The sequence below is a fragment of the Hylobates moloch genome, unplaced genomic scaffold (genome assembly GCF_009828535.3).
Source record: "Hylobates moloch isolate HMO894 unplaced genomic scaffold, HMol_V3 SCAFFOLD_19, whole genome shotgun sequence".
NCBI lineage: Eukaryota > Metazoa > Chordata > Mammalia > Primates > Hylobatidae > Hylobates > Hylobates moloch.
Genome location: NW_026652294.1, coordinates 39,923,395 through 39,946,150, shown reverse-complemented (window position 1 = coordinate 39,946,150; position 22,756 = coordinate 39,923,395). Strand labels below are relative to the sequence as shown.

At 45.5% G+C, this 22,756-nt stretch overlaps 1 protein-coding gene across 3 annotated transcripts in view; it reads left to right on the top strand.

Moving 5' to 3' along the window:
* The window catches only part of PIK3R5 (phosphoinositide-3-kinase regulatory subunit 5), an 89,464-nt gene that overhangs the window by 38,769 nt on the left and 27,939 nt on the right, over positions 1 to 22,756 (top strand). For all 3 annotated transcript variants that reach the window (XM_058431415.1, XM_032138355.2, XM_032138354.2), the window contains exons 2-3: positions 17,427 to 17,542; positions 19,759 to 19,859. In XM_058431415.1, coding sequence (XP_058287398.1) covers positions 17,440 to 17,542; positions 19,759 to 19,859 — 204 coding nt within the window. In that variant the 5' untranslated portion in view covers positions 17,427 to 17,439. The remainder of the gene's footprint in view (positions 1 to 17,426; positions 17,543 to 19,758; positions 19,860 to 22,756) is intronic.

The following is a 22,756-nucleotide window of genomic DNA, read 5'->3' as shown; positions in this document are numbered from 1 at the left end:
AATGCTTGCACGATATATATTTTCCCACCATTTTACTTTCAATTTGTCTATATATTTATATATAAAGTGAGTTTCTTGTAGACAGCAAATGGTTGGGTTATGTTTTATAATTCACTACAAATCTCTGTCTTTTAATTGGCTTATTTAGTCCATTTAAATATAATGTAATTACTGATATGCTAGGGCTCAAGTCTGCTGTTTTATTATTGGTTTTGCATTTTTTCCTATGGACTAATTGAATATTCTTTAGAATTCATTTTTTATTTTATCTGTAGTGCTTTTATATATATCTATTTGTATAGCTTTTTGAATGGTCACTCTATATATTGTTACTTATCACAGTCCACTGATATCATTTTACCAGTCCTAGTGAAATGTACCTCCCTTTATTTCCCTTTACCTGCCCCCATCTATAATATGATTGTCTTAAATATTTACTCTGCGTACATTTAACACTACATCAGACTGTGTTATTTTTTATTCAGCCATCTAAGATAACTTAGAAAACTCAAGAAGAGAAAGAAAGTCTATTGTATTTACCCAGATTTTAGCCTTTCTTATTATTTCTTCCTGATGTTCCAAGATTTCTTTCTTTTATCATCCTTTTTTTCTGTTTAGAGAATTTCCTTTGGCCATTCTTCTAGAGTAGGGATGCTGGTGACAAATTCTTTCAGTTTTTCTTCTTCTGAGAATATTGTGATTTCCTCTTCATTCCTGAAGGATATTTTTGCTGGATAATTGAACTCTAGGCTGACAGTGCTTGTCCTTCAGCAATTAAAATATGTTATTCCACTTCCTTCTAGCCTTCATAATTTTTGATGAAAAGTACACTGTCATTCAAATTATATTTCATCTAAGATAAGGTGTTTTTTCTCTCTTGATCCTTTCAAGATTTTTTCTTTGTCTTTAGTTTCCAGAATTTTGACTATGAGATAGATGTCTTGGTGTGTATTTCTTGGTTTATCCTGTTTATGGTTCACATAGCCTCTTAGAACTGTAGTTTTATGTATTTTGCCAAATTTGACAAGTTTTATGTGATTATTTATTCAAGTACTTTTTCAGCCCTGCCTTCTTTCTCCTCTCCCAGGAGGTTCTCCTCTTCAGGTTCCACACTCAGCCTCCATTGCCAAGTTTTAAGTGATTATTTCTTCAAGTACGTTTTCAGCCTGGCCTTCTTTCTCCTCTCCCACTGGGACTCCAATCACATGAATGTTAGGCCTTTTGTCTGACATTACTAATGGGTAGCATGGGAGTTCCAGCTTCCTATTAGGTTTTGTCTTTGTTTGTGCTGCTATAAAGGAGTACCCGAGGCTGAGTCATTTATAAATAAAAGAGGTTTATTTGGCTTACAGTTCCACAGGCTGTACAAGAAGCATGGCATCAACATCTGCATCTGGTGAGAGCCTCAAGCCACATGCAGTCATGGTGGAAGGTTAAAAGGAGCTGGTGTGAAGAAGTCACAGGGTGGGAAACTGGGTGCAGGGGAAAGGTGCCAGGCTCTCAGGGGAACTAAGCTGGTTCCCAACCAGTTCTCAGGAATGAAGAGTGAGTACTCACTCACTCCCATGAGAATGACACCAAGCCATTCATGAGAGATCGGCTCCAACCATCCAAATACCGCTCACCAGGCACCACCTCCACCATTGGAGATCAGATTTCAACATGAGACTTGGTGGGGCCAAAAAAAACATATCAGGCCTCCACTGATACGTCTCTGGCAATAAAGGATAGGAGTGCCTCCTTACAGCTACAATGCCATCACAGCAGAGGGGACGACCTCATTACTTCTGGGCAGTGGTAAAAGTCTTGACTCCCTGCTAGGCTTCCTCTGACATCATCTTATCGTGGAGGTGTCTCTTTACTGTCCAGGCTCCTCATTGGTGTCCACTCACACTGTGGAGTGGGAGGGGGCTCATTACCACTAACAGAGATAAAAGACCTGGCTATCTACTTGGCTTTTTCAGACAGTGTCCATGGCAGGGGATTTGGGGAACCTCATTACAGTCTGGCCAGAGTGGAAGTATAGGCCAATTAATTGGCTTTTGCTGGTGGAGGTGGCCCCACAATATTCCCTGTGGAGTTTGGCTGGAATAGAGCATGTATTGTCTAAAAGTGTCTGTCTTGATAAGTTGCCTCTTTCCTCAGGCTTTGGCTAGAAAGAGCAGGCTTTTGTGAGGGCTTTATTTTAAATCTGCACCCATTTTTTCAGATTGCTGGCTGTTCAGCTCCAAGTCTGTAATATATAAGGCAAAAAGAGAAACCAGGGAACTCACCCATGCCATTCCTTGTCCCCAGGGTCCCTAGCCTGTGTGCCTTCTCTCTCTCTTTCAGGGTCTCTTATGTTAGTTTTATATATAATGTTCAGAGCTTGTAGTTGTATTTCAAAAGGAATAGGGAAAAGCGTATCTACTCCACTTGCCCAGCACCATTTTTAAATTTTTATATATATAACCTCTGTTATCTATGTGATAAAAAAGGCATAAAATATGTATTATGAAAAATGTTTAATAAAAAATAAAAATTATTCCCATTTTTACCTCCCAGATATAATTGCTGTTAGCATTTGGACGTGTAACCATCTTGGGTAGTGACATGGTTTGGCTCTGTGTCCCCACCCAAATCTCATCTCGAATTGTACTCCCATAAGTCCCATGTGTTGTGGGAGGGACCTAGTGGGAGATAATCTGAATCATGGGGGCAGTTTCCCCCATACTGTTCTTGTGGTAGTGAATAAGTCTCACGAGATTTGATGTTTCTGTCAGGGGTTTTACTTTTGCATCTTCCTCATTTTTCTCTGGCCGCTGCCATGTAAGACATGCCTTTTGCCTCCTGCCATGATTCTGAGGCCTCCCTAGCCGTGTGGAACTGTAAGTCCAATTAAACCTCTTTTTCTTCCCAGTCTCAGGTATGTCTTTATCAGCAACATGAAAATGGACTAATACAGGTAGTTTTTCTTTTGACATTGATATAGACATTTTTTTTCAAACCGAAAGCACCTTAGGTTCTTTTGGTCACCATGGCAGCAAGTGAACTTGTGCTAGGTAAAGAAAAACAAAAAGGAACTTAACGGAAGGATCCTGGGGCATCTCATAAACCCAGCTCTTCTGAGCAAAGCTTCCCAAAGCAGTTGCCTCTCTGTCACTTCTTCTCTCTCCTCAGCCCATTCCATTTGGTCTTTTCTTCCTGCACTTGTTCTTTCGTGGTCACTCAAACCCTCCACATCACCAGATCCAGTGGCCACTTCTCTGCCCTCATGCTGGAGACCTTGCAGCAGCATTCCTCACTCCCTCCTTGAAACATGCTTGTTTTGGATCCTGTGACATCGTGTTCTCCTCCTGCTCATGAGCTGCATCTTCTCAGTGTCTTTTTGGTGATACTTCTGGTGCCACCTCTTAACACTGGAGGTGTTCTCCTCACTCTTCTCGCTTCACATGGTTCACAGCCTCAGTGACCACAGCACCATGTGAACTCCCAAATAGAGAGCTGTAGCCCAGACCTCTCCACTGGGGTCTGAAGGGGATAGAACTCGGACAAAGCAGGACTCTTGTTTTCCTCTCCCAAATTGTCCTTTCCCCAAACTTCTCCATCTCAGTGAATGTGATGCATCTATCTGCATTAAAGGAAAAGACAAAAGGGGATGAAGCATCCAAGGAAAAAGTGCACACCCACTTGGGGACCAAAATGTACTCAGCCATGATGCAAGCTGTACCCATTTATTATAGAGATTTTGGCCTGAGTCTAAGCCTGGATTCTCTTAATCCATTTCCATCTGACTTAGACATAATGTCAATCCCTCATTCTGGCTTGTCAGTGTTGGTTTCAGTTTGGATCGTATGCATGTGTGTTCCTTTTTTCTCTATCTATCTCTCCATCTACTATCTATCTATCCATCTACTATCCATCTATCCATCTACTATCTATCCATCTACTATCTATCTATCCATCTACTATCTATCCATCTACTATCTCTCCATCTGCTATCTCTCCATCTACTATCTATCCATCTACTATCTATCCATCTACTATCTATCCATCTACTATCTATCCATCTACAATCTATCCATCTACTATCTATCAATCTATCTATCCATCTACTGTCTATCCATCTACTATCTATCTATCCATCTACTATGTATCTATCCATTTACTATCTATCTATCCATCCATCTAGTATCTATCATCTGCTATCTAACCATCTATCTGTCTACCCATCTACTATCTATCTATCCATCTACTATCTATCTATCCATCTACTTTCTATCTATCCACTATCTATCTACTCCTCTATCCATCTACTATCTATCTATCTATTCATCTACTATCTACCTGTCTATCCATCCATCTACTATCTATCTATCTGGTATATTTGGTGAGAAGTTGGGAGAGACTGCATCAGTGCCTGATGCCCTAATGTCATAGTAAATTGTCCTTTAGAGTTCTAGAGAGTTCTAGACTGGGCTAAACGGGACTCTTGACATCAGCGTTTGTTTCATTAAAAGTTGTAAAAACCACACCTGGCCAAGTATCGGGAGGAGTGTCTGATTTCAGTTCTGTCCACAAACCTGATGAGTATTTGTTTTCTTGTTAGAGAGGTTTCACTCTAAAGCATATTCATGAGTGGGATGGAGGGGGAGAAGTTGAGAGATTTTTCTTGCATAATTGGGCAAGAGTTCAAAGAGAGTAAAAAGGAGACTAGAGAAGATGTGCCCATGTCTGAGAACAATGACCTGCTGTTGGATTAATGGAGAGAAGACGGGGTGGTAAATGGTTTATCACTCTGGAAGAGAAGAAAAGCTGTGCAAGGGAAAAGATAATGGATTGGACCAGTCTACCCCAAACTTATTCTGATAGTAAAGCATCTAGAAGTCACAGTGCTCTGGAAGGAGAAAAATCTTCCTTGCCGAAAACTATGAAATATTCATATCTGTCTTACAAACTGGAAATGATTCTATCTGTAGAAAGTGAGCAGCCTGTGTCAGGCTGCAGGTGGCTCACGCCTGTAATCCCAGCACTTTGGGAGGCTGAAGCCAGCAGATTGCTTGAGCTCAGGAGTTCAAGATCAGCCTGGCAACATGGTGAAACCCCACCTCTACAAAAAAAAAAAAAAAATTAGCCAGGCATTGTGACATGTGCCTGTAGTTCCAGCTACTTGAGAGGCTGAGGCAGAAGGATTGCTTGAGCCCAGGAGGTCAAGGCTGCAGTGAGGTATGATCACACCACTGCACTCCGGCCTGGGAGGCAGAGCAAGACCCTGTCTTGAAAAGGAAAGGGAAGGGAAGGGGAAAGGAGGAGAGCGGAGGGGAGGGGGGAGGAGAGGGGGAGGGGAGGGGGGAGGGGAGGAGAGGGAAAGGAAGGCTGCAATGTTACAACCGCAATCTTTTTCCACATCCAGAAGGCTGCAGTGAGGTATGATCACACCACTGCACTCCAGCCTGGGAGGCAGAGCAAGACCCTGTCTTGAAAAGGGAAGGGAAGGGGAGGGGAGGGGAAGGGAAGGGAAGGGAAGGGTGCAATTTCACAACTGCAATTTTTTCCACATCCAGAAAAACCAGAAAGCTGCCAATATATGTGTAATTGGCCTTTCTTGAGTTTTTATGTTTACATTCATTTGCTGCTTTATTCTCCTGTGCACACTGTCTAACCATTAAGATGGGCTCCATATTTAAAGGTGGCAGGATTAAACAGTCTCCAGTGTAAGTGCCCATGGTTTAGCCCAGGTGCCCAAAGAATTCGGTTGCTGCCTGGAGCTTATTCCTTGTTTTATTGTTATAGTCTTCCTCTGGTTTCCCAGCTTGGCAGTAATTTCAGTTTGCCCACCCCCGGCTCCAGTATAGCTGCGCTTACTTGCATGGAGAAGCTAAATTGCCTAGAGCATACTTCATTTACCAGCTGAGAGAACGCTCTGTACCGCCGTCTCCTCATCTGTAAAATGGGGGTAAGGAGTGTCTACCTCACATGGATTTAATGACATTCATAGAAACACCTAGAACGGTGCCTGCCACATAGTAAGCTTTCAATTCCTATTAGCTGCTATTATTAAAATTATTATATGAAAAGGCGACATTGTACATCCTATTGTGTTTTTGGTACTCTACCTGGGAAGAGTGGGCCAGAGAGACCTTAGTTCAAATCCTCTCTGTGCTATCCGTATGTCCTTGGGAAAGTCTTTTAGCCAACAGGAGCTGAACTTCCTCATCTCTGCAAGTCCAGAGTGTTCTAGAGTAGCTCAAAATAAATGAGATCATGTGCTTCAAGCCCAAAGCATGGTATCTGGTCCAGGGTCAGTGCTGTGTACATGTTAGTGTCTTTCTCCTTCCCCTCCTTCATCCTCATCCCATTTCTTCTTGGTCTTGACCACAGCTGTGGGCTTCCCAAGCATTCCTGTGCCCATTCCTTGGTAAAGAAGGGCTTGAGCAAAGTTGGGGGGAAGTGGGCAGTCTTGCCTCTGCTTCTTCAGTGTTTCTTTCTTTTGGTACATCTCTACTTCATCTTCTGCCTTCCCTGGACCTCCACGCCACGTCCACCTACCTTTTCACATTTCCTCCCTCTCCTGGCCCCAGAGTCCTTCTCCTGCCCACTAGCTACCATCACTGCTGTAATAGACTCATCTGGTGGCTAAATCATCCTCCAAGAATCTTACATCTTGAAAAATAAGCTAGGACAGAGGAAGTGAACAGCCCTAACCCAAGGAGAATGAATCACTAACAATGGAAACTCAGCCAATTTTTATGCAAGACCTCAAATTACAACACTGAGACGAAACAGTACACTCAGCCATTTAAGTGTCTAGAAACCAGTAGAAATCCTATGAACACGACATAGGAAAGAACATGGGCTTTGAGAGTCACGCCAACTTTGCATGGACTTCAAGCTCAGGCTGTAGGAATTGTGACCGTAGGAACTTGAGTGAATAAATGGCTTACCCTCCATGAGCTGCAGGAAATGTGAATAATTATGATAATGTCACAGGGTGATTATGATTATCAAACTAAGTAATCAATGTCTTGGGGATTAAAGACAATGGGGATTAACTGAATGTTAATCCCCAAGACAATGGGGATTAACTGAATGTTAATCCCCAAGACAATGGGGATTAACTGAATGTTAATCCCCAAGACAATGGGGATTGATAATTTGATAATCAATTTGATAATCAATTATGATTATCAAACTAAGTGAAAGCACCCAACATAGTACCTGACACAGATCAGCCACTCAATAATTACCTTCCTCCTTTTCTTCCTTCCTCCCTCCCTCCTTCTCTCCCACCTCCCAATTTCCCTCCTTCCCTCCTTCCTTCCTATTCTCCAGGCTGAAACTTATGGAGAATGAACAAATCGGGTGGTTTGTTTTTGTTGTTGAGTTATATAGGAGCTCTTTATATATTCAAGATGGTAGCCCTTAATCAGATATATGATTTGCAAATATTTTCTTCCATTCCGTAGCTTGCCTTTTCACCCTGTTGATTGTATCCTTTGATGCACAGTTTTAAATTTTGATATTTAACTATTTTTTCTTTTGTTGCCTGTGCTTTTGGTGTTATATCCAAGAAATCTTTGACAAATCCAATGTGATGAAGCTTCCCCCAATTTTTCTTCTTAGAGTTTTATAGTTTTAGCACTTTACGTTTAGATCTTTGATCCTTTTTGAATTAATTTTTTATGGTATTGAATCTTCCTAACAACAGAATATGTATTTCCATTTACTTTTGCTTTTTTGTGTCCCTCAAACATTTTCTTTGTAAAAATCTTGCATATTTTTAAAGTATTTTAAACAATTTGTATTACTTTTGTTGCTATTAGAAGTGGAATCTTGTTTCCCCAACATAATTTATTTGCATAGTTAGATAATATTGATTTCTATATTAATTTGTGCCTAACCACTTTACCTAACTCTGTTCTTTGGTATGACCATTTTTCAGTTGATTTTCTTGGGTTTCTATGAACATTTTGAGGGTGAAAAATTATGAATTATGCCAATTCTATAATTGGCAAAGCTATAATTCATGAGCCAGAATGAATGACACATGACATATAAAGTCTCAGAAAGTACCTCACCCACATATGTGTCCTGAAATTACTCGAAATACTCGAGCTGAGCAAGACAGGAACCAAAATAAAGGACTTATAAATAGGAATGGTAGGGTACAAAACAAAACAGTGAGTAATAAAATAAATGAAACTTAAAGCCACTGTCCAAAAATACTGCTGTTATCAGTTATTACATTTAATGTAAATGTCAAAAACATTTAAAGAACTATGAAGTAGTATAAAATATTTAATACAGGCCGGGTGCAGTGGCTCATGCCTGTAATCCCAGCACTTTGGGAGGCTGAGGCGGGTGGATCACCTGAGGTCAGGAGTTTGAGACCAACCTGACCAACGTGGTGAAACCCCGTCTCTACTAAAAGTACAAAAATTAGCCAGCCGTGGTGATGCATGCCTGTAATCCCAGCACTTTGGGAGGCTGAGGCAGGTGGATCACCTGAGGTCAGGAGTTTGAGACCAACCTGACCAACGTGGAATACAAAATTACCACCATGGTGATATCCTATAACCACTATTTGGGAGGCTGAGGCAGGAGGATACTTGAACTGGAGGCAAGGTTAAAGAAAAAAGAAAAAAATACTTAATACAAATATGGATCTGTATTTTAAAAGAAAACATGTTACATTAAAAGAAGGGCTAAAATTACAGAAGTAATTGTAAAAATTATATAGGAATTTCTGATTCTTGCTAGTTAACTTTAAAATCTTGATTAAAATCAATGATATTTGCAAAGTTGACACATAAAGTTCAATATCTGAACAGACCAATAACTCTGGAAGAAATTTGAAAAGGGATTCCAAAAATAGCCTTGAGGAGAGCAGCTAAAGTCACTCACTGCTGGGCAGCAAGGAGAGTGCGATCCTCATCTAAGCGGAAGGATGCATGATTATCCTTCGTTCCAGGCTCAGATTCTACTTACAGATTTACTGCTGTCTAATCTGGGCAAGTCCCTTCACCACTCAGAGCCTTTGTTTTCCTATCTGTAGAGTGGGAATGTTGTACTAAATGGTACCTAAGGTGCCTTCCCAGTCTTAGAGTCAAATGTGTTTGTGTATGCATGTGTGTGTAATATAAAAAGCATGACTTTCCAAGTCTAACTGTTCATCAGAATCATGCAGGAGGTGTTTTATTTCTTGGCCTAGTCCCGAAGACATCAAGAGTTGGGCAGCTGAGATGTGTGTGTTAAGAAAGCACTCTGGGCTGGGCATGGTGGCTCACGCCTGTAATCCCAGCACTTTGGGAGGCCAAGGCAGGTGGATCACTTGAGGTCAGGAGTTCGAGATCAGCCTGGCCACCATGGTGAAACCCTGTCTCTAGTAAAAGTAGAATAATTAGCCTGGTATGGTGGTGCATGCCTGTAATCTCAGCTACTCAGGAGGCAAGAGAATCCCTTGAACCTCGGAGGCTGAGGTTGCGGTGAGCCGAGATCACGCCACTGCACTCCAGCCGGGGAAAAAGAGCAAGACTCTGTCAAAAAAAAAAAAAAAGAAAGAAAGAAAGAAAAAGAAAAAAAGAGAAAGAAAGAGAGAGAGAGAGAAGGAGAGGAGAGGAGAGGAGAGGAGAGGAGAGGAAACTCTAACAGCTAACAGAGAACATATATTGAATGTTTGTTATGCACCAAGAATGTTTCCACACATTTGTCTATGTTAACTCATTGTGCTTAACCTTGAGCTCTGGCAGATCCCAAGCACACACATGGTGTTCCCTGTCCTTTTAGGAGACACCAACACGGTATGACACAAATGCAAACTGGGCACGGACATCTGGTAACATTTGGTCATGAGGTGGTCATCAAGATGTTCCAGAATATATTAACTATGAACTGTATCTAGACTGACATTAAAATGAAAACATAACTTGAACATTCTCAAAGGCAGCCCTTAAATCCCCCACAGAGCCCCAGAAATTCTCAGCCCCAGTTTAGGAACTTCAGGTTGGGGGATTTTGAGGCAGCCAGCCTTGCACTTGTCCACTGTGACTACAGAAGAAATAGCAATGTTCGAGAAGCTGATGTAAGGTAGTGAATCATTTGATAACTGCCTGGAAAGATACTGAAAGGGCATAAGGCTATGTAAATATATAAAAGATCTTAGAGCCATGTCTACCATTCACTCAGCTTCCTCTAATTAACAACTTACATAAACATGGTGCAGTTATCAAAACCAGGAAATGATCACTAACAGAGTACTATTAACTCAACGACAGACCTCATTTGAATCTTAGTGTATTTTCCCCCTAATGTTCTCTTTCTGTTCTACAATTCAGTACAGGATCCCACACTGCATTTAGCCTTTGTGTCTTCTTAGCCTCTACCAATCTGTGATAGTCCTCTGTCTTTCCTTATCTTTGATGACCAAACACTTTGGTGAGTACTCACCATAGTGAACGTCTATAGTACTCACCATATAGAATGTCTCCAAACTGGGTTTTGAGTAATGTTTTCTCATGATTGTAGTTATGTGTTTTTGGAAACAAACAAACAAAGAAGTGACGTGTCCTTCCCTTCTCAGTGCATTATGGCAGGGGACACATGATGCTGATACAGCTTATTGCTGGTCATGTTAACCTTGATCATATGGTTAATGTGCTGTCTGCTGGGTTTCTCCACTGAGAAGTTCTTGTTTTCTCCTTTATAAGTGGTAATTATTTGGGGGGAATACTTTGAGGCTATACAAATATCCTATTTCTCCACAGATTTTTACTAACAGATTTTTAGCATTCATCAGTGGATCTACAATTATTACCACGGTGTTTGCCTAGTGGCAATTTTCTATTTCTCTCATTCCTCTCACATTTATTAATTGGAATTCTTTTGTAAAGAAGATCTGTCATTTCTCCTCCATTTATGTTTTTATTCAATTATCTATAACATTTAATTATCTATAATTATCTATAGACTCGTGGGTATTTATTTTATTCTATGAGTTATAATTCATCACTATCTTTGTTCATTCAAATTGTCCTAGCTGTGGCCATTGGAAGCTCCTTCAGGTTAGACCCTATGTCCTTTTGACACTCCCCATGGTTTTTCAAATATTGACTTATTTTCTGGCACTACAAGATGTGCTGGGTTTATTCTGTATATTTCCTCTTTCAATCCTAGGATCAGCCATGTCTCTAAGGAGCTCTGGTTCCTTTTATTGGAAAATGGTATTTAGAAACCAAGATCTGGGCACTAGGTGTGCTTGTAATGCCTCTGGGCTTTCTCTGTAGACAGAACTAGAAAATGTATGTATGTGTATTAATCCAAGCACATACATCTTTTTAAAATTTTTCTATATGTATCTGTCTGTATATACATTAAAAACCATGAGCTCATACTGATTCTTACAAGTCTGGTCCAACTCCACAAGGTTCGTTCCAGCTTTCCCCCTTCTTTATTTGTCACTTCTTTCTTTAGCTCTCATTATCCATGGTTTATTCACTTATTTGTCTAATCCTAGTGTACACATAAAGAACTTTCAGATTTTTTTCTTTTTTTCTTTTTTTTTTTTTTTTTTGACATGGAGTCTCGCTCTGTCACCTAGGCTGGAGTGCAGTGGCACAATCTCAGCTCACTGCAACCTCCACCTCCTGGGTATAAGCAATTCGTCTGTCTCAGCCACCCGAGTAGCTGGGACTACAGGCGCACACCACCATGCCCGGCTAATTTTTGCATTTTCAGTAGAGACAGGGTTTCACCATATTGGTCAGGCTGGTCTTGAACTCCTGACCTCAGGTGATCCACCTGCCTTGGCCTCCCAAAGTGCTGGGATTACAGACGTGAGCCACCATGCCCACCCCTGAACTTTTAGAATTTTTAACTCACATTCATATGAGAAACATATTTAATAACTGGAAAACAGTATTTGTCTATAGTTTTTATTTTTGTCTTTGACCAGTATCCAGTCAAAGTACCATTTTACAAAGTTACTGAGGTTAGCGCTTTCATTCTTTATCCCCCTCAGTGTGGTTATGTTAGTAATTGATCATACAGTTAGGTTAATTTGTTATTGCTTGTCTCCCATTTTTGGTCCCCTGCCCCTATATCCTGGTTGATTTCGATTATTTATTTAATTTTGGGTATGTAAAATATCGCCATGGTTCTAAGCGTTAAAGCTATACACACAGATAATTCTCAGAGAAGTGCTGCTCCTCCCTCATCTCCAGTTTCATTCCTTGATCCTATCCACCCTTTTCTCACCTCCACCTCCCATAGTAACTAACCAATCTCCTTCATTTCTGGTGTATCCTTCCTGTGTTGGGAAGAATTATTTTACTTAGGTCACGGTGGAGATTCTGCCTTATGAAGGCATGAGGAAAGGAGTGGGGCAGAGAAGGGAGAGTCAAGCCTCGGAGGGTAGGAAGCAGAAGAGGGAGGAGTCATCCAGGACGGAAGCAGGCTGGGTCAGCCCAGGACTGCATGGGCCTAGAATATTCCAGAACACCAGGAAAGCAGTGTGGAGAGCCAGCCAGAACCTGGAGGCCCCCTCCATATGAGATGCAGGCCCTCTAATTCCTCCCTTCATTACTATTTAGAAACCCCCAAGAGGCTCTCCTCCCTGCCCCATTGTGGGCTGCCTCGGGAAGCTGGACCCAGGCAGACCCTATGCCTCCTCTGACCAGCCCTGCACCAGAGGGAAGATGAGCCCTCCACATCATGGCGTCCTATCAACATGGGAAGAAAAAGTGGAAGCAGGACTGGCTCTCTCTGTGCCCTCTGGGGTCCCACCAACCCACCCCAACTCCAGGCCTTTCTGCCCCATGTAGGGTCCCCAGCAAGGACTATGAGTCCTCTTCGCTGCCTCAGAAGAGGAACTTGGAGATGGGGGAAGGCCCTGTTGTTGGATGTTTCAACACCATCTCACCACTGGCAGGGGAATTGGTGGCGGGTGCGGGGGGTGGTGCGGCATTCCCGGCAGCAGCTGGAATTTTACAATGGGAGCTCCTCTCAGCAAGATAGGGAGGGGGCTTGGGAGGGTGATGCCAGGGAAGCCAGGCCCTGCTTGCCCAGCTTTTGAAAAAAGGCATCATGCTGGGAGAGCGGGTGCCACTGTCTTCCCCCCTCACCTCTGCCCCAAAGCCGTGAGGTTCTGCTGACAAGTCATAAGAAACAGCTGATGACTGACTCAGACGGAAATGAGCGTGTCAAAGGGCTGGGTGGTGAGCCCGGTGTGCTGGGTTAACCCCCAGGGCAGCTCAGCTGAGGGTCCCCTGGCTGGGCTCCCTCTCCCCGTCTCTCAGGCTCCCAGGGGCTAGTGATTTGGGCAAGTCCTGCCTCTGAGAACAACTTGGGGCAAGCTCGAGAAAGCCTTGGAATGCCGGGGAGACTGGCACACCAGAATTCCACCAGTGCCTGAGGATATCCTGCCTTTCCGTGGAGAAGGCTTTGATGTGTCCCTTGAACAGGGCGGGGTTGGGGGGAAGGGGCGCACTGAGGCCAAGAGATGGGAAAGTCGCAGGCAGCCCCAGAATGAGAAAGAGAAGCCATGGGCAGGCAGGCATTGGGCGGGGTGTACTAGCAGCAGCCCCATGGCACTATGTTCTGCCCCCTTAAGGACAGGAGTGTGCAGAAGTGGTGTTGGCTGAGAACATTCATTTACATCTTGTGTTTGCATCCATTACAGTGTGGGACACGTAATGAGTGAGCAGGATGACTCACTCCTGCTTCATGGCATAACCAGCTTGGCCATCGCAGCAGGGGCTGGGCAGAGGGGTCTTAAAACCCAGATCACACGGTTCAGGACATGATCCAGGCTAGAGACGCCTGGGCCCCGTGAGCCGCCATGGTCATCACCGGTGGAGTCCGAGAGAGTGTTGCTCAGTATCCCCTCTGGCACACACTCCTGTGAGCCTTGGCCCTTTCTCTGGAGGATGCAGGGCTGGGCGGGGCAGCTCGTGTAGATAGACGTGGTGGGGCTCACAATCCCCAGCAACTGAGAGTCTAGATTTTTTTTTGAGACAGAGTCTTGCTCTGTCACCCAGGCTGGCACGATCTTGGCTCACTGCAACCTCCACCTCCCGAGTTCAAGCCATTCTCATGCCTCATGGCGTCCTATCAACATGGGAAGAAAAAGTGGAAGCAGGACTGGCTCTCTCTGTGCCCTCTGGGGTCCCACCAACCCACCCCAACTCCAGGCCTTTCTGCCCCATGCAGGGTCCCCAGCAAGGACCTTGAGTCCTCTTCGCTGGTTCAGAAGAGGAACTTGGAGATGGGGGAAGGCCCTGTTGTTGGATGTTTCAACACCATCTCACCACTGGCAGGGGAATTGGTGGCAGCACCCTCAGCTTTGGGCATCCCAGTCTGTGTCAGGACTTCTCTGAAAGCCCTCTGCCCTCGGCTTTGCGGAGAGAAGGAAGGACCTTCCAGAATGGCTGACAACCCTTTTTCTCTTCCAATCTTATAATGACAGGGATTGGCGGGTCGCTGTGCTGGTTCTGGACTGACACCTCCCAGCAAGCCCACTGGGGTGGTTGCGCCCACGTCCTTGACAATACTCCGTGGCTCTTAGAACTATAGAATGCAGAGCATTTAGCACCTTTTCTCCCTAGAATTGGGTCTCAGCCACAATTTGAAAATAAAAAGTCCTCCCTGATCCCCTTGTCTGTTTATACCAGTGTCAACTCTCTCCCAGCTGCCTTGAACAAGCCCCTTATTCTCACTGGGCCTCAGCCTCCCCTTCTGTAGAATGAGGGACTTGCTGGGGAGGCCTCTGAGCTCCCTCCAAGAACCTGCCCTGGGGGTAAGCTGGGAGAAATCAGCCTGTGAGGACAAAGGGTTGCTGATGACATCTGGGTCAGCCGTTTATGCCCCAGGCTCATCCATGTGAAGGTGCCTGGTGTTCTACCTCCTCCAGCAGGTGCCGTTAGCCCTGAGCTGGAATAGGACCCACCTCCAGAGGGTCTTGTGGTCGGGCTGCCACGGGAGGTAGAAAGATGAGGCCTCATCACAGGTGTCAGTCCCCACAGATGCTCATCCATGCCAGGTACCAGCACAATCCCAGGTCAGGGAGGGCTCTGCCCAGTCTGGCTCAGGGTCAGTGGACTCACTACCTGAGCTACCTGTGGAGATGTTAAACAGAAGATCCAAAGGCAACTGTAAAAGTCACATGGAAGGGCCTCAGGATGTCTTTGGGCAGCCAGGTGTTGCTAATGGACACACCCAAGGTCTTGAGTCACGAGTGAAAGGTTTTCTTTTTTTTTTTTTCTTTTTGAGACGGAATCTCGCTCTGTCACCCAGGCTGGGGTGCAGCGGTGTGATCTTGACTTACTGCAACCTCCGCCTCCCGGGTTCAAGCGATTCTCCTGCCTCAGCCTCCCGGGTAACTGGGATTACAGGTGCCTGCCACCACGCCTGGCTAATTTTTAAAAATATTTTTTAGCAGAGATGGGGTTTCAACGTGTTGGCCAGGCTGGTTTCGAAATCCTGACCTCAAGCGATCCGCCCACCTTAGCCTCCCAAAGTGCTGGGATTACAGGCATGAGTCACTGCACCCAGCCACCTGTGAAAGGTTTTCTGAACTCAGCTCTTCACCTCCGCAGCCAGAAGGCATGGGACCTAATGGGTTACTCTCTGTCCTGGGCCAGCCCAGCACCCTGGCCTATGCCCCTGGGTCCAGGTCCTCAGCAAGCTAATTCCTGCACCCAGACCGCGGCATGGGCTGGCTCCCCTTTCTCCAGCACTCTTCCCCCTCACTTGTCCTGGCTTCCTCATCCAGCCTAAAAGTCCCTTCTTCAGAGAGGCCTCCCTGACCCCCCAACATCCTGGAGGGGGGTCCCCACTTGTCCCACTCCCAGCACCATCCTTTACAGCATATTTCGCTTCCTGGAATCACGTCTTTCTTTGTTCCATTGCTCAGCGTCTGTGTCTCCCACCAAGGAGCACAGCTGCTTGGTTCACTGCTGTCTCCCTAGTGCCTGGCACGTGGCAGACAGTCAGTGAACCCGTGATGGAACCAAGGTGCATGTGCCGCTTCCTGTGTGCCCACTGCTGCACTGTCCGGCTTTGGAATGCATAGCCTACCACAGACACCGTGAAAGCATGCTGGAGAGCTCACAAAGGGCTTAGTTTTCATGCGGCGAGTGCGGTGCCTCCCAAGCTGGGGAGGCAGGAGGATTTGCCGTTGTGGGGCCTCCGTAAGCTGAATATTCTAGCCACACCGCTGAACCCAGGCTAGGATTTTATCCCTCTTTGTATGTCATTTGCATGGCTCAGCTCTGAGCTCTGTGCTTCTTCTTCTGGCTTCCAGAGCTGAACTGCAGCTTTCTTGGCATCCCTCTACGGCCTGGCCTGACTGGCCAGTGAAGGGGTCTGCCCAGAAGGGGTGAGTGCAGTGGCATCCCCTGAGGCCGGGGCGATGATGGCAATGACTGTAGCAGGACAGCTCTCGCGTGTTGGAAGCTTACTCAGCGCATCTGCTACAGCATTTTATCTTCCCAAGAGCCCCATGAGGTTAGCACCATTGTCATCCCATTTTACAGATAAGTCAACGGAAGTTTGGAAAAGTTATTTGCCCAAAGTCACATGGCTAGCAAATATCAGAGTCCAGGTTTGAGTGTAAGTCTGTCGGATGCCGGAGCCAGGCTTAATCACTGGCCAAATAACCTTCTCCCCAGAGACCCGGGAGCCCTCATACATAACTAAGAAGCTGGGCTGGCCCTGCTGGGGGCTCTCAGTTCCCCATACGGGGCTAAAACCCTCCTGAAATTCCCACTTCAGTGGCTTTCCAGCTCAGCAAAGCACCCCTTGGATTCTCCTCAGTAGGATGAGGAAGAAGGTCTTTGAATGACAGGTAACATTGCCAAGCCCCAGGGGAAGGAAAGAAAAATGGCAAAAGTGGAGGTTAGGGCAGAAAGGAAACAGATGCCTGTGACCTGGGCACCCAGTCAGAGGGAGCTCCCTCCAAGCATATTGAGGGAGTTGCTGTGGCCTTCTCATCAGGAACACGCTCCCTGCCCCATCCCTGGAGGTTTGGAAAACACAGCCCTGGAAATTCAGAAAAAGTCCTCCAAGTGATTCTGATTTTCCCCTCAGGGTCTTTCCTGCCCAGCCCACTGTGGTCCGACCACTCCCTGGGTACTTGGCGACACTCCCCACTGCCCAGTGGGGAAGGCAGGTCCCTTTCCACCTCTCTGCTCCCATCCCTGACCCCTTACTTCCCACACCTCTGTCCCGTTCTGCTGCAGGGGTGCTCTGTCCTGCCACTCAGATGTGGCCCTCCAGATGCCGTTCCTACCCTGGAGGCAGCTGTAAGGCCCCTGGTCTTATTTCCACAGCACCTGAGCTATAGCTGGGCTGAGCTGATCACACTGCACTGTGAGCACCCATTGTCTTTACTGGACCAGGTGCTCTCTGGGAAAGGAGCTCGACAAGCTGACCGGTGTCTGTCCCCCATTCAGGCGATGACCCAGGATGCAGCCAGGGGCCACGACATGCACGGAGGACCGCATCCAGCATGCCCTGGAACGCTGCCTGCACGGACTCAGCCTCGGCCGCCGCTCCACCTCCTGGTCAGGTAGGTCCAAGGGAGCCGGGGAGGTGTTTGAGGGCTCAAGGAAGCCTCAGGGGCCATGGTGGGCACTGGACCAGGCATGGAAGCTGGCAAATTCTAGGTCAAACCCTGTCTGCGTGACTTGGGCAAGCCCCAGGCTTCTCCTGGGCAGGTGCCTGGCACAGCACTTGATATGCTCAGACCTCAGTATCTGGCACTTTCTCCCTTCTCCCACGGCATCTTCCTCATCCTACTCAGGGCTGGCTGCCTTCTGCTTCTGGAAGAATCCATCGAATCTGCTTAGAAAACCACAACTGCTGATTCTGAAAAAGCAGCTGGGAATTCACAGGCAGCTCTCCCCAGAATTCTCCTGTTTGTTTGTTTCTAGTTCCCTCATAGTCCTAGCCTCTTCTTCCCTATAGAATAAGGGAAAACTCAGCAGAGCTGCAGAGAGCAGGAGGCCTCTGTGTTTCCCATCTCCCAGGACTAAAAAATAGGGTGTCCGCAGTCCCGGGCAATTGCGTCTCTGAAGGCTGGCGCCTGGCTGTAATAATTCCTTATGCTTGTAGAGCTTTCTCATGCCCCATATCTCACTGGCCTCCCTAACTTCTCCGTGAGTAGCCACGCAGTGCTCCTTGAACATACCTGGTTCCCTCCCTACCTCAGCACCTTTGCACCTGCTGCCTGGAACTCTTCCCTGGGAACTACACATAGCTGGCTCCTTCTCATCCAGGTCTGAGCTCAAATGTTGCTTCCTCTGAGAGGCTGTCCTTGGCCTTTGGAATGAGACAGACCTGGATTAAAGCTATCTCCCATTGGCTTTACAACCCTGCACAGGCCACGTATCCTCCTAGGACCCTGGCCCTACTTGCCTTCTGCAAAATGGGAATAATAACAATGGAACCACTTTTCTGAAGGGACAGTGGGAGCCTCAATGAAGATAATGTATTCAGAGGCCTAGCACTGTATTGGCACATAGTGGGTGGTCAATAAATGGTAGTTTTCTTTCTTGCCTGCTACCCAGGTTTTGATGGAGGCTAAGCTCGTAGGGCTGGGGAGAGGGATATCGTTAAGCAAAAGAATATAAAAAGATCTGACTGTTGCAAATTTTCTGACAACCTGTGACCACATGGACACATTGTTAGAAGCCTCCAGAACTTTGGAAGGAGCCTGTACACGTGAGAGGTCCTGGAGCTTGAGCTCCACGAAGTTCAAGTTCAATCCATTTCCACTCCTGCGGCTCTCACTCCCCACTCCACACACACACACACACACAGCCCCTCCCTGCTCCTCCGCCCCGGGCCGTCCCTTTAATTTTTAGGGGTTTACCCTTGCTGACTGCAGGGAAACAGAGATTGACAAAATAAGAAAGTCTGGGGAAGTTACAGAGTGACAAAGTGCTCATGGCAGCTTTTAAAATAGAACTCGTTTAGCTTCCCCTTCCTGGGCTCCATTGCCGTTCTTGGGAAGCTCCGTGGCTGCTGTAGACTCAGTCTTGCGTCTTGGGATGAAACTCACTGTGGCTCCTCTCTGTATTCTTCCAGCAATTTCTGCCTCTGTTCTAACCTCCCTGCAACTCATAGGCACCAGAACCCACTGTAGGAAACCAGGGCTGGAGAGGTTGTGGGAGAACTGGTGCTTCCACAGGGAGCGGAGTCGTGGTGAGCTCATTGTCCTCTAAAGGTGTTCCCAGCCCGCATCTCCAACCCCTGTGTCTCTTGCATATGCAGGAACAGAGAATTTGTCATTATGTCTTGATGGGGCATGGTAGGGCTGAGTGTTGATCCAGCATCTTCTCCTAGATTAACTTACTTTAGAAAGGAGTGTTCCAGGCTGGGTGCAGTGGCTCACGCCTATAATCCCAGCATTTTGGGAGTCCGAGGGGGGTGGATTACGAGGTCAGGAGATCGAGACCATCTTGGCCAACATGGTGAAACCCCATCTCTACTAAAATACAAAAATTAGCCAGGTGCGGTGGTGCGTGCCTGTAATCCCAGCTACTTGGGAGGCTGAGGCAGGGGAATCGCTGGAACCCAGGAGGCAGAGGTTGCAGTGAGCTGAGATCACACCACTGCACTCCAGCGTGGCGACAGAGCAAGACTCTGTCTCAGAAAAAGAGAGTATTCCAGTGCAATACCACAGAAGAATGTTCCAGCATAAATGCCCCTTGTTTACAGCCCCTGCCTGAGTGTGGCGGGAAGACACCAGAACTGACCCCTTGCCTCTCTCTCTTTTTCCAGCTGGGCTGTGTCTGAACTGCTGGAGCCTGCAGGAGCTGGTCAGCAGGGACCCAGGCCACTTCCTTATCCTCCTTGAGCAGATCCTGCAGAAGACCCGAGAGGTGAGGGCGAGTCAGGAATTGAAGGGCAGAGCTGGGGTCGGCCTCGTAAAGTGGAGAAATAGGTCCCAGAGAACATCATTCCTGGGTGCCTGGACCTCCACAGGGGCTTGGCAAAGGCCCTGGGAACCTGTGAGTTTTGTGTTTCAGCAGCGCTTCCATATGAGAGGTTTCTAAGAAGGGGGTGCATTCAGTAAGAACACATCATATGCAAGCTAGGGTCCTGAATTCAGCTACAGACATGGCTTGTAAGTCCAGGTATTGACTAGGAAGGGAGAAGACACTTTACCCAATTCCTTTCCTCAAAAAGATCCATAAAAACAAAGACATGAAAGAGAAAACTGATCAGAAAGGTAAACTGAGGCCTCCTCTCATAGTTCAGTCAGTGGCTTTCATGACAAAGAAGAGGAATGTGTTTAGTGCTGAGCTGGGCTTGGGTTCTAGAATAGCTGTGAGTCCCCAAAGAGGATTTGGGCTCTTTTATAAATAATTCTGTGTGTGTGTGTGTGTGTGTGTGTGTGTGTGTGTGTGTGTTTTAATTATTTTAAATACATGTGATTTGGAAAACATGTCACTTTCACTCTCAGTTACCTATCCCTATAAGAAGATGCCCAAGGTTACAGTTCTGACCCCACTATTTACCTGGTACTTTTTTACTCTCATCATAAGCCAACCAGCTCAGAAGAGCTGAACCACCTCTGGAGCGCATAACATATAAACCCAGATGGAAACTCTGGACCACCGTCTAGCAATAGAGGAGGGTCTCATAGAAAGGTCCGATCTGCAAGGCTTGGTAGACACATTGTCTATTAAGGGTAAAGAGAAGGAGGATTCTAAATGTGAGCCTACTGAGCTCATCTAGCACAGAAGACATGATGGGGCTTTTTCTGTATCTCCAACCCCCACGAGTTCCAGAATGGACCGAGAAACCTTCTGACCAATGAATTTTAAATCATGTGGTGTGCACATGTGTGTATGTGGTGTCGTAGGTTGTATCAGAGAGGCAGTTCACAAAAGGATAAATAGAAGTTGTAAACAAATATGAAAAAGCGATAATAAAATAAATGCAAATTAAAACCATAATAAGACAAACTTTGCCTAACAAATTAGCTAAAAAACAAAAGGTAAGGCCAGGTACAGTGGCTTGTGCCTGTAATCCAAGCACTTTGAGAGACTCAGGTGGGAGAAATCCTTGAGCCCAGGAGTTCAAGACCAGCCTGGGCAACATAGCAAGACCTCGTCTCTACAAAAAATACAAAAAGTAGCTGGTTGTGGTGGTGCGCACCTGTAATCTCAGCCACTTGGGAGGCTGAGGCAGGATTGCTTGAGCCCAGGAGGTCAAGGCTGCAGTAAGCCAAGATCGTGCCACTGCACTCCAGCCTGTGCGACAGAGCAAGACCCTATTTCTCTCTCTCTCTCTCTTTTTTTTTTTTTTGTTAAAAAAAGATAAAAACCAGTGCAGAAAGAACATGGTGAAAATGGTACTTTTATATATATAGATAGTATAAATGGCAAAATCCTTTTGGAAAGCAATATGACAATATGTCTCAAAGGTCATAAAACTCTATAAACATGTTGATAACCTTTGATCTGTTGACTCCACTTCTTGAACTCTTTTCTAGATAAATAATCCAAATTATAGAAAAAGGAATGTGCTGCATAATAGTGTTTGTTGCAAAATATGTAAAATACCAAGAAAATAATCTTGAATGTCCACAATGAAACTAATAAGATGCCAGGCACGGTGGCTGACGCCTGTAATCCCAGCACTTTGGGAAGCCGATGCGGGCAGATCATGAGGTCTGGAGATCAAGACCATCCTGGCCAACATGGTGAAACCCCATCTCTACTAAAAAAAAAAAAAAAAATACAAAAATTAGCTGGGCGTGGTGGCGGGTGCCTGTAATCCCAGCTACTTGGGAGCCTGAGGCACCAGAATTGGTTGAACCGAGGAGGCAGAGGTTGCAGTGAGCCGATATTGCACCACTGTACTCCAGCCTGATGACAGAGTGAGACTCCATCTCAAAAAAAAAAGAAAGAAACTAATAAGATATGGAGGTCTACCAGAAGCAGTATAATGCAGCTAAAAATGATGCATATTATCCAAGGGCATAAACAAAATTTAACATATGATACAATTGTGGCAGTAAGATTTATTAAATGGTTTAGGGAAAATTGACTAAACATTTGGAAAAAGATAGAGCAAGATCCCCAACTGACACCATATAGCAGGTGAAATTCTAGTTGCATTAAATATTTCTCCTTTTTTTTTTTGAGACAGAGTCTCAGCCTCCCATGTAGTTGGGATTACAGGTGTGCGCCACCATGCCCGGCTAATTTTTGTATTTTTAGTACAGATGGGGTTTTGCCATGTTGGTCAGGCTGGTCTCGAACTGGCCTCAAGTGATCCACCCACCTTGGCCTCCCAAAGTGTTGAGATTACAGGTATGAGCCACTGCGCCCAGCCTAAATATTTCAATTTCAGAAAACGAAGCTTCAAAGAAAATAAGAAAGTATATATGAGTATTTACATGATCCTTGCATGCAAAAGTGAAAATCCATGAATGAAAAATCAACGCCTATAATTTCTGTACATGAAAAATATTTATAAAAATTTATAACACAAATAACAGGTAAATGTATAACCAGAAGGGAAAAAAGGTAGTCTTAGAGACCATATAGTAAAACAGAAATTTACTTATAATACTATATGTAAAATACATTAGGAGTAAAAACATACACACAGCTTATAGCTTCGCAGACACAGGAACAGAAAACCAAACACCGCATGTTCTCACTCATAAGTGGGATTTGAACAATGAGAACACGTGGACACGGAGGGGACATCACACACCAGGGCCTGTCGGGGGGTGGGGGCAGCAAGGGGAGGGAGAACATTA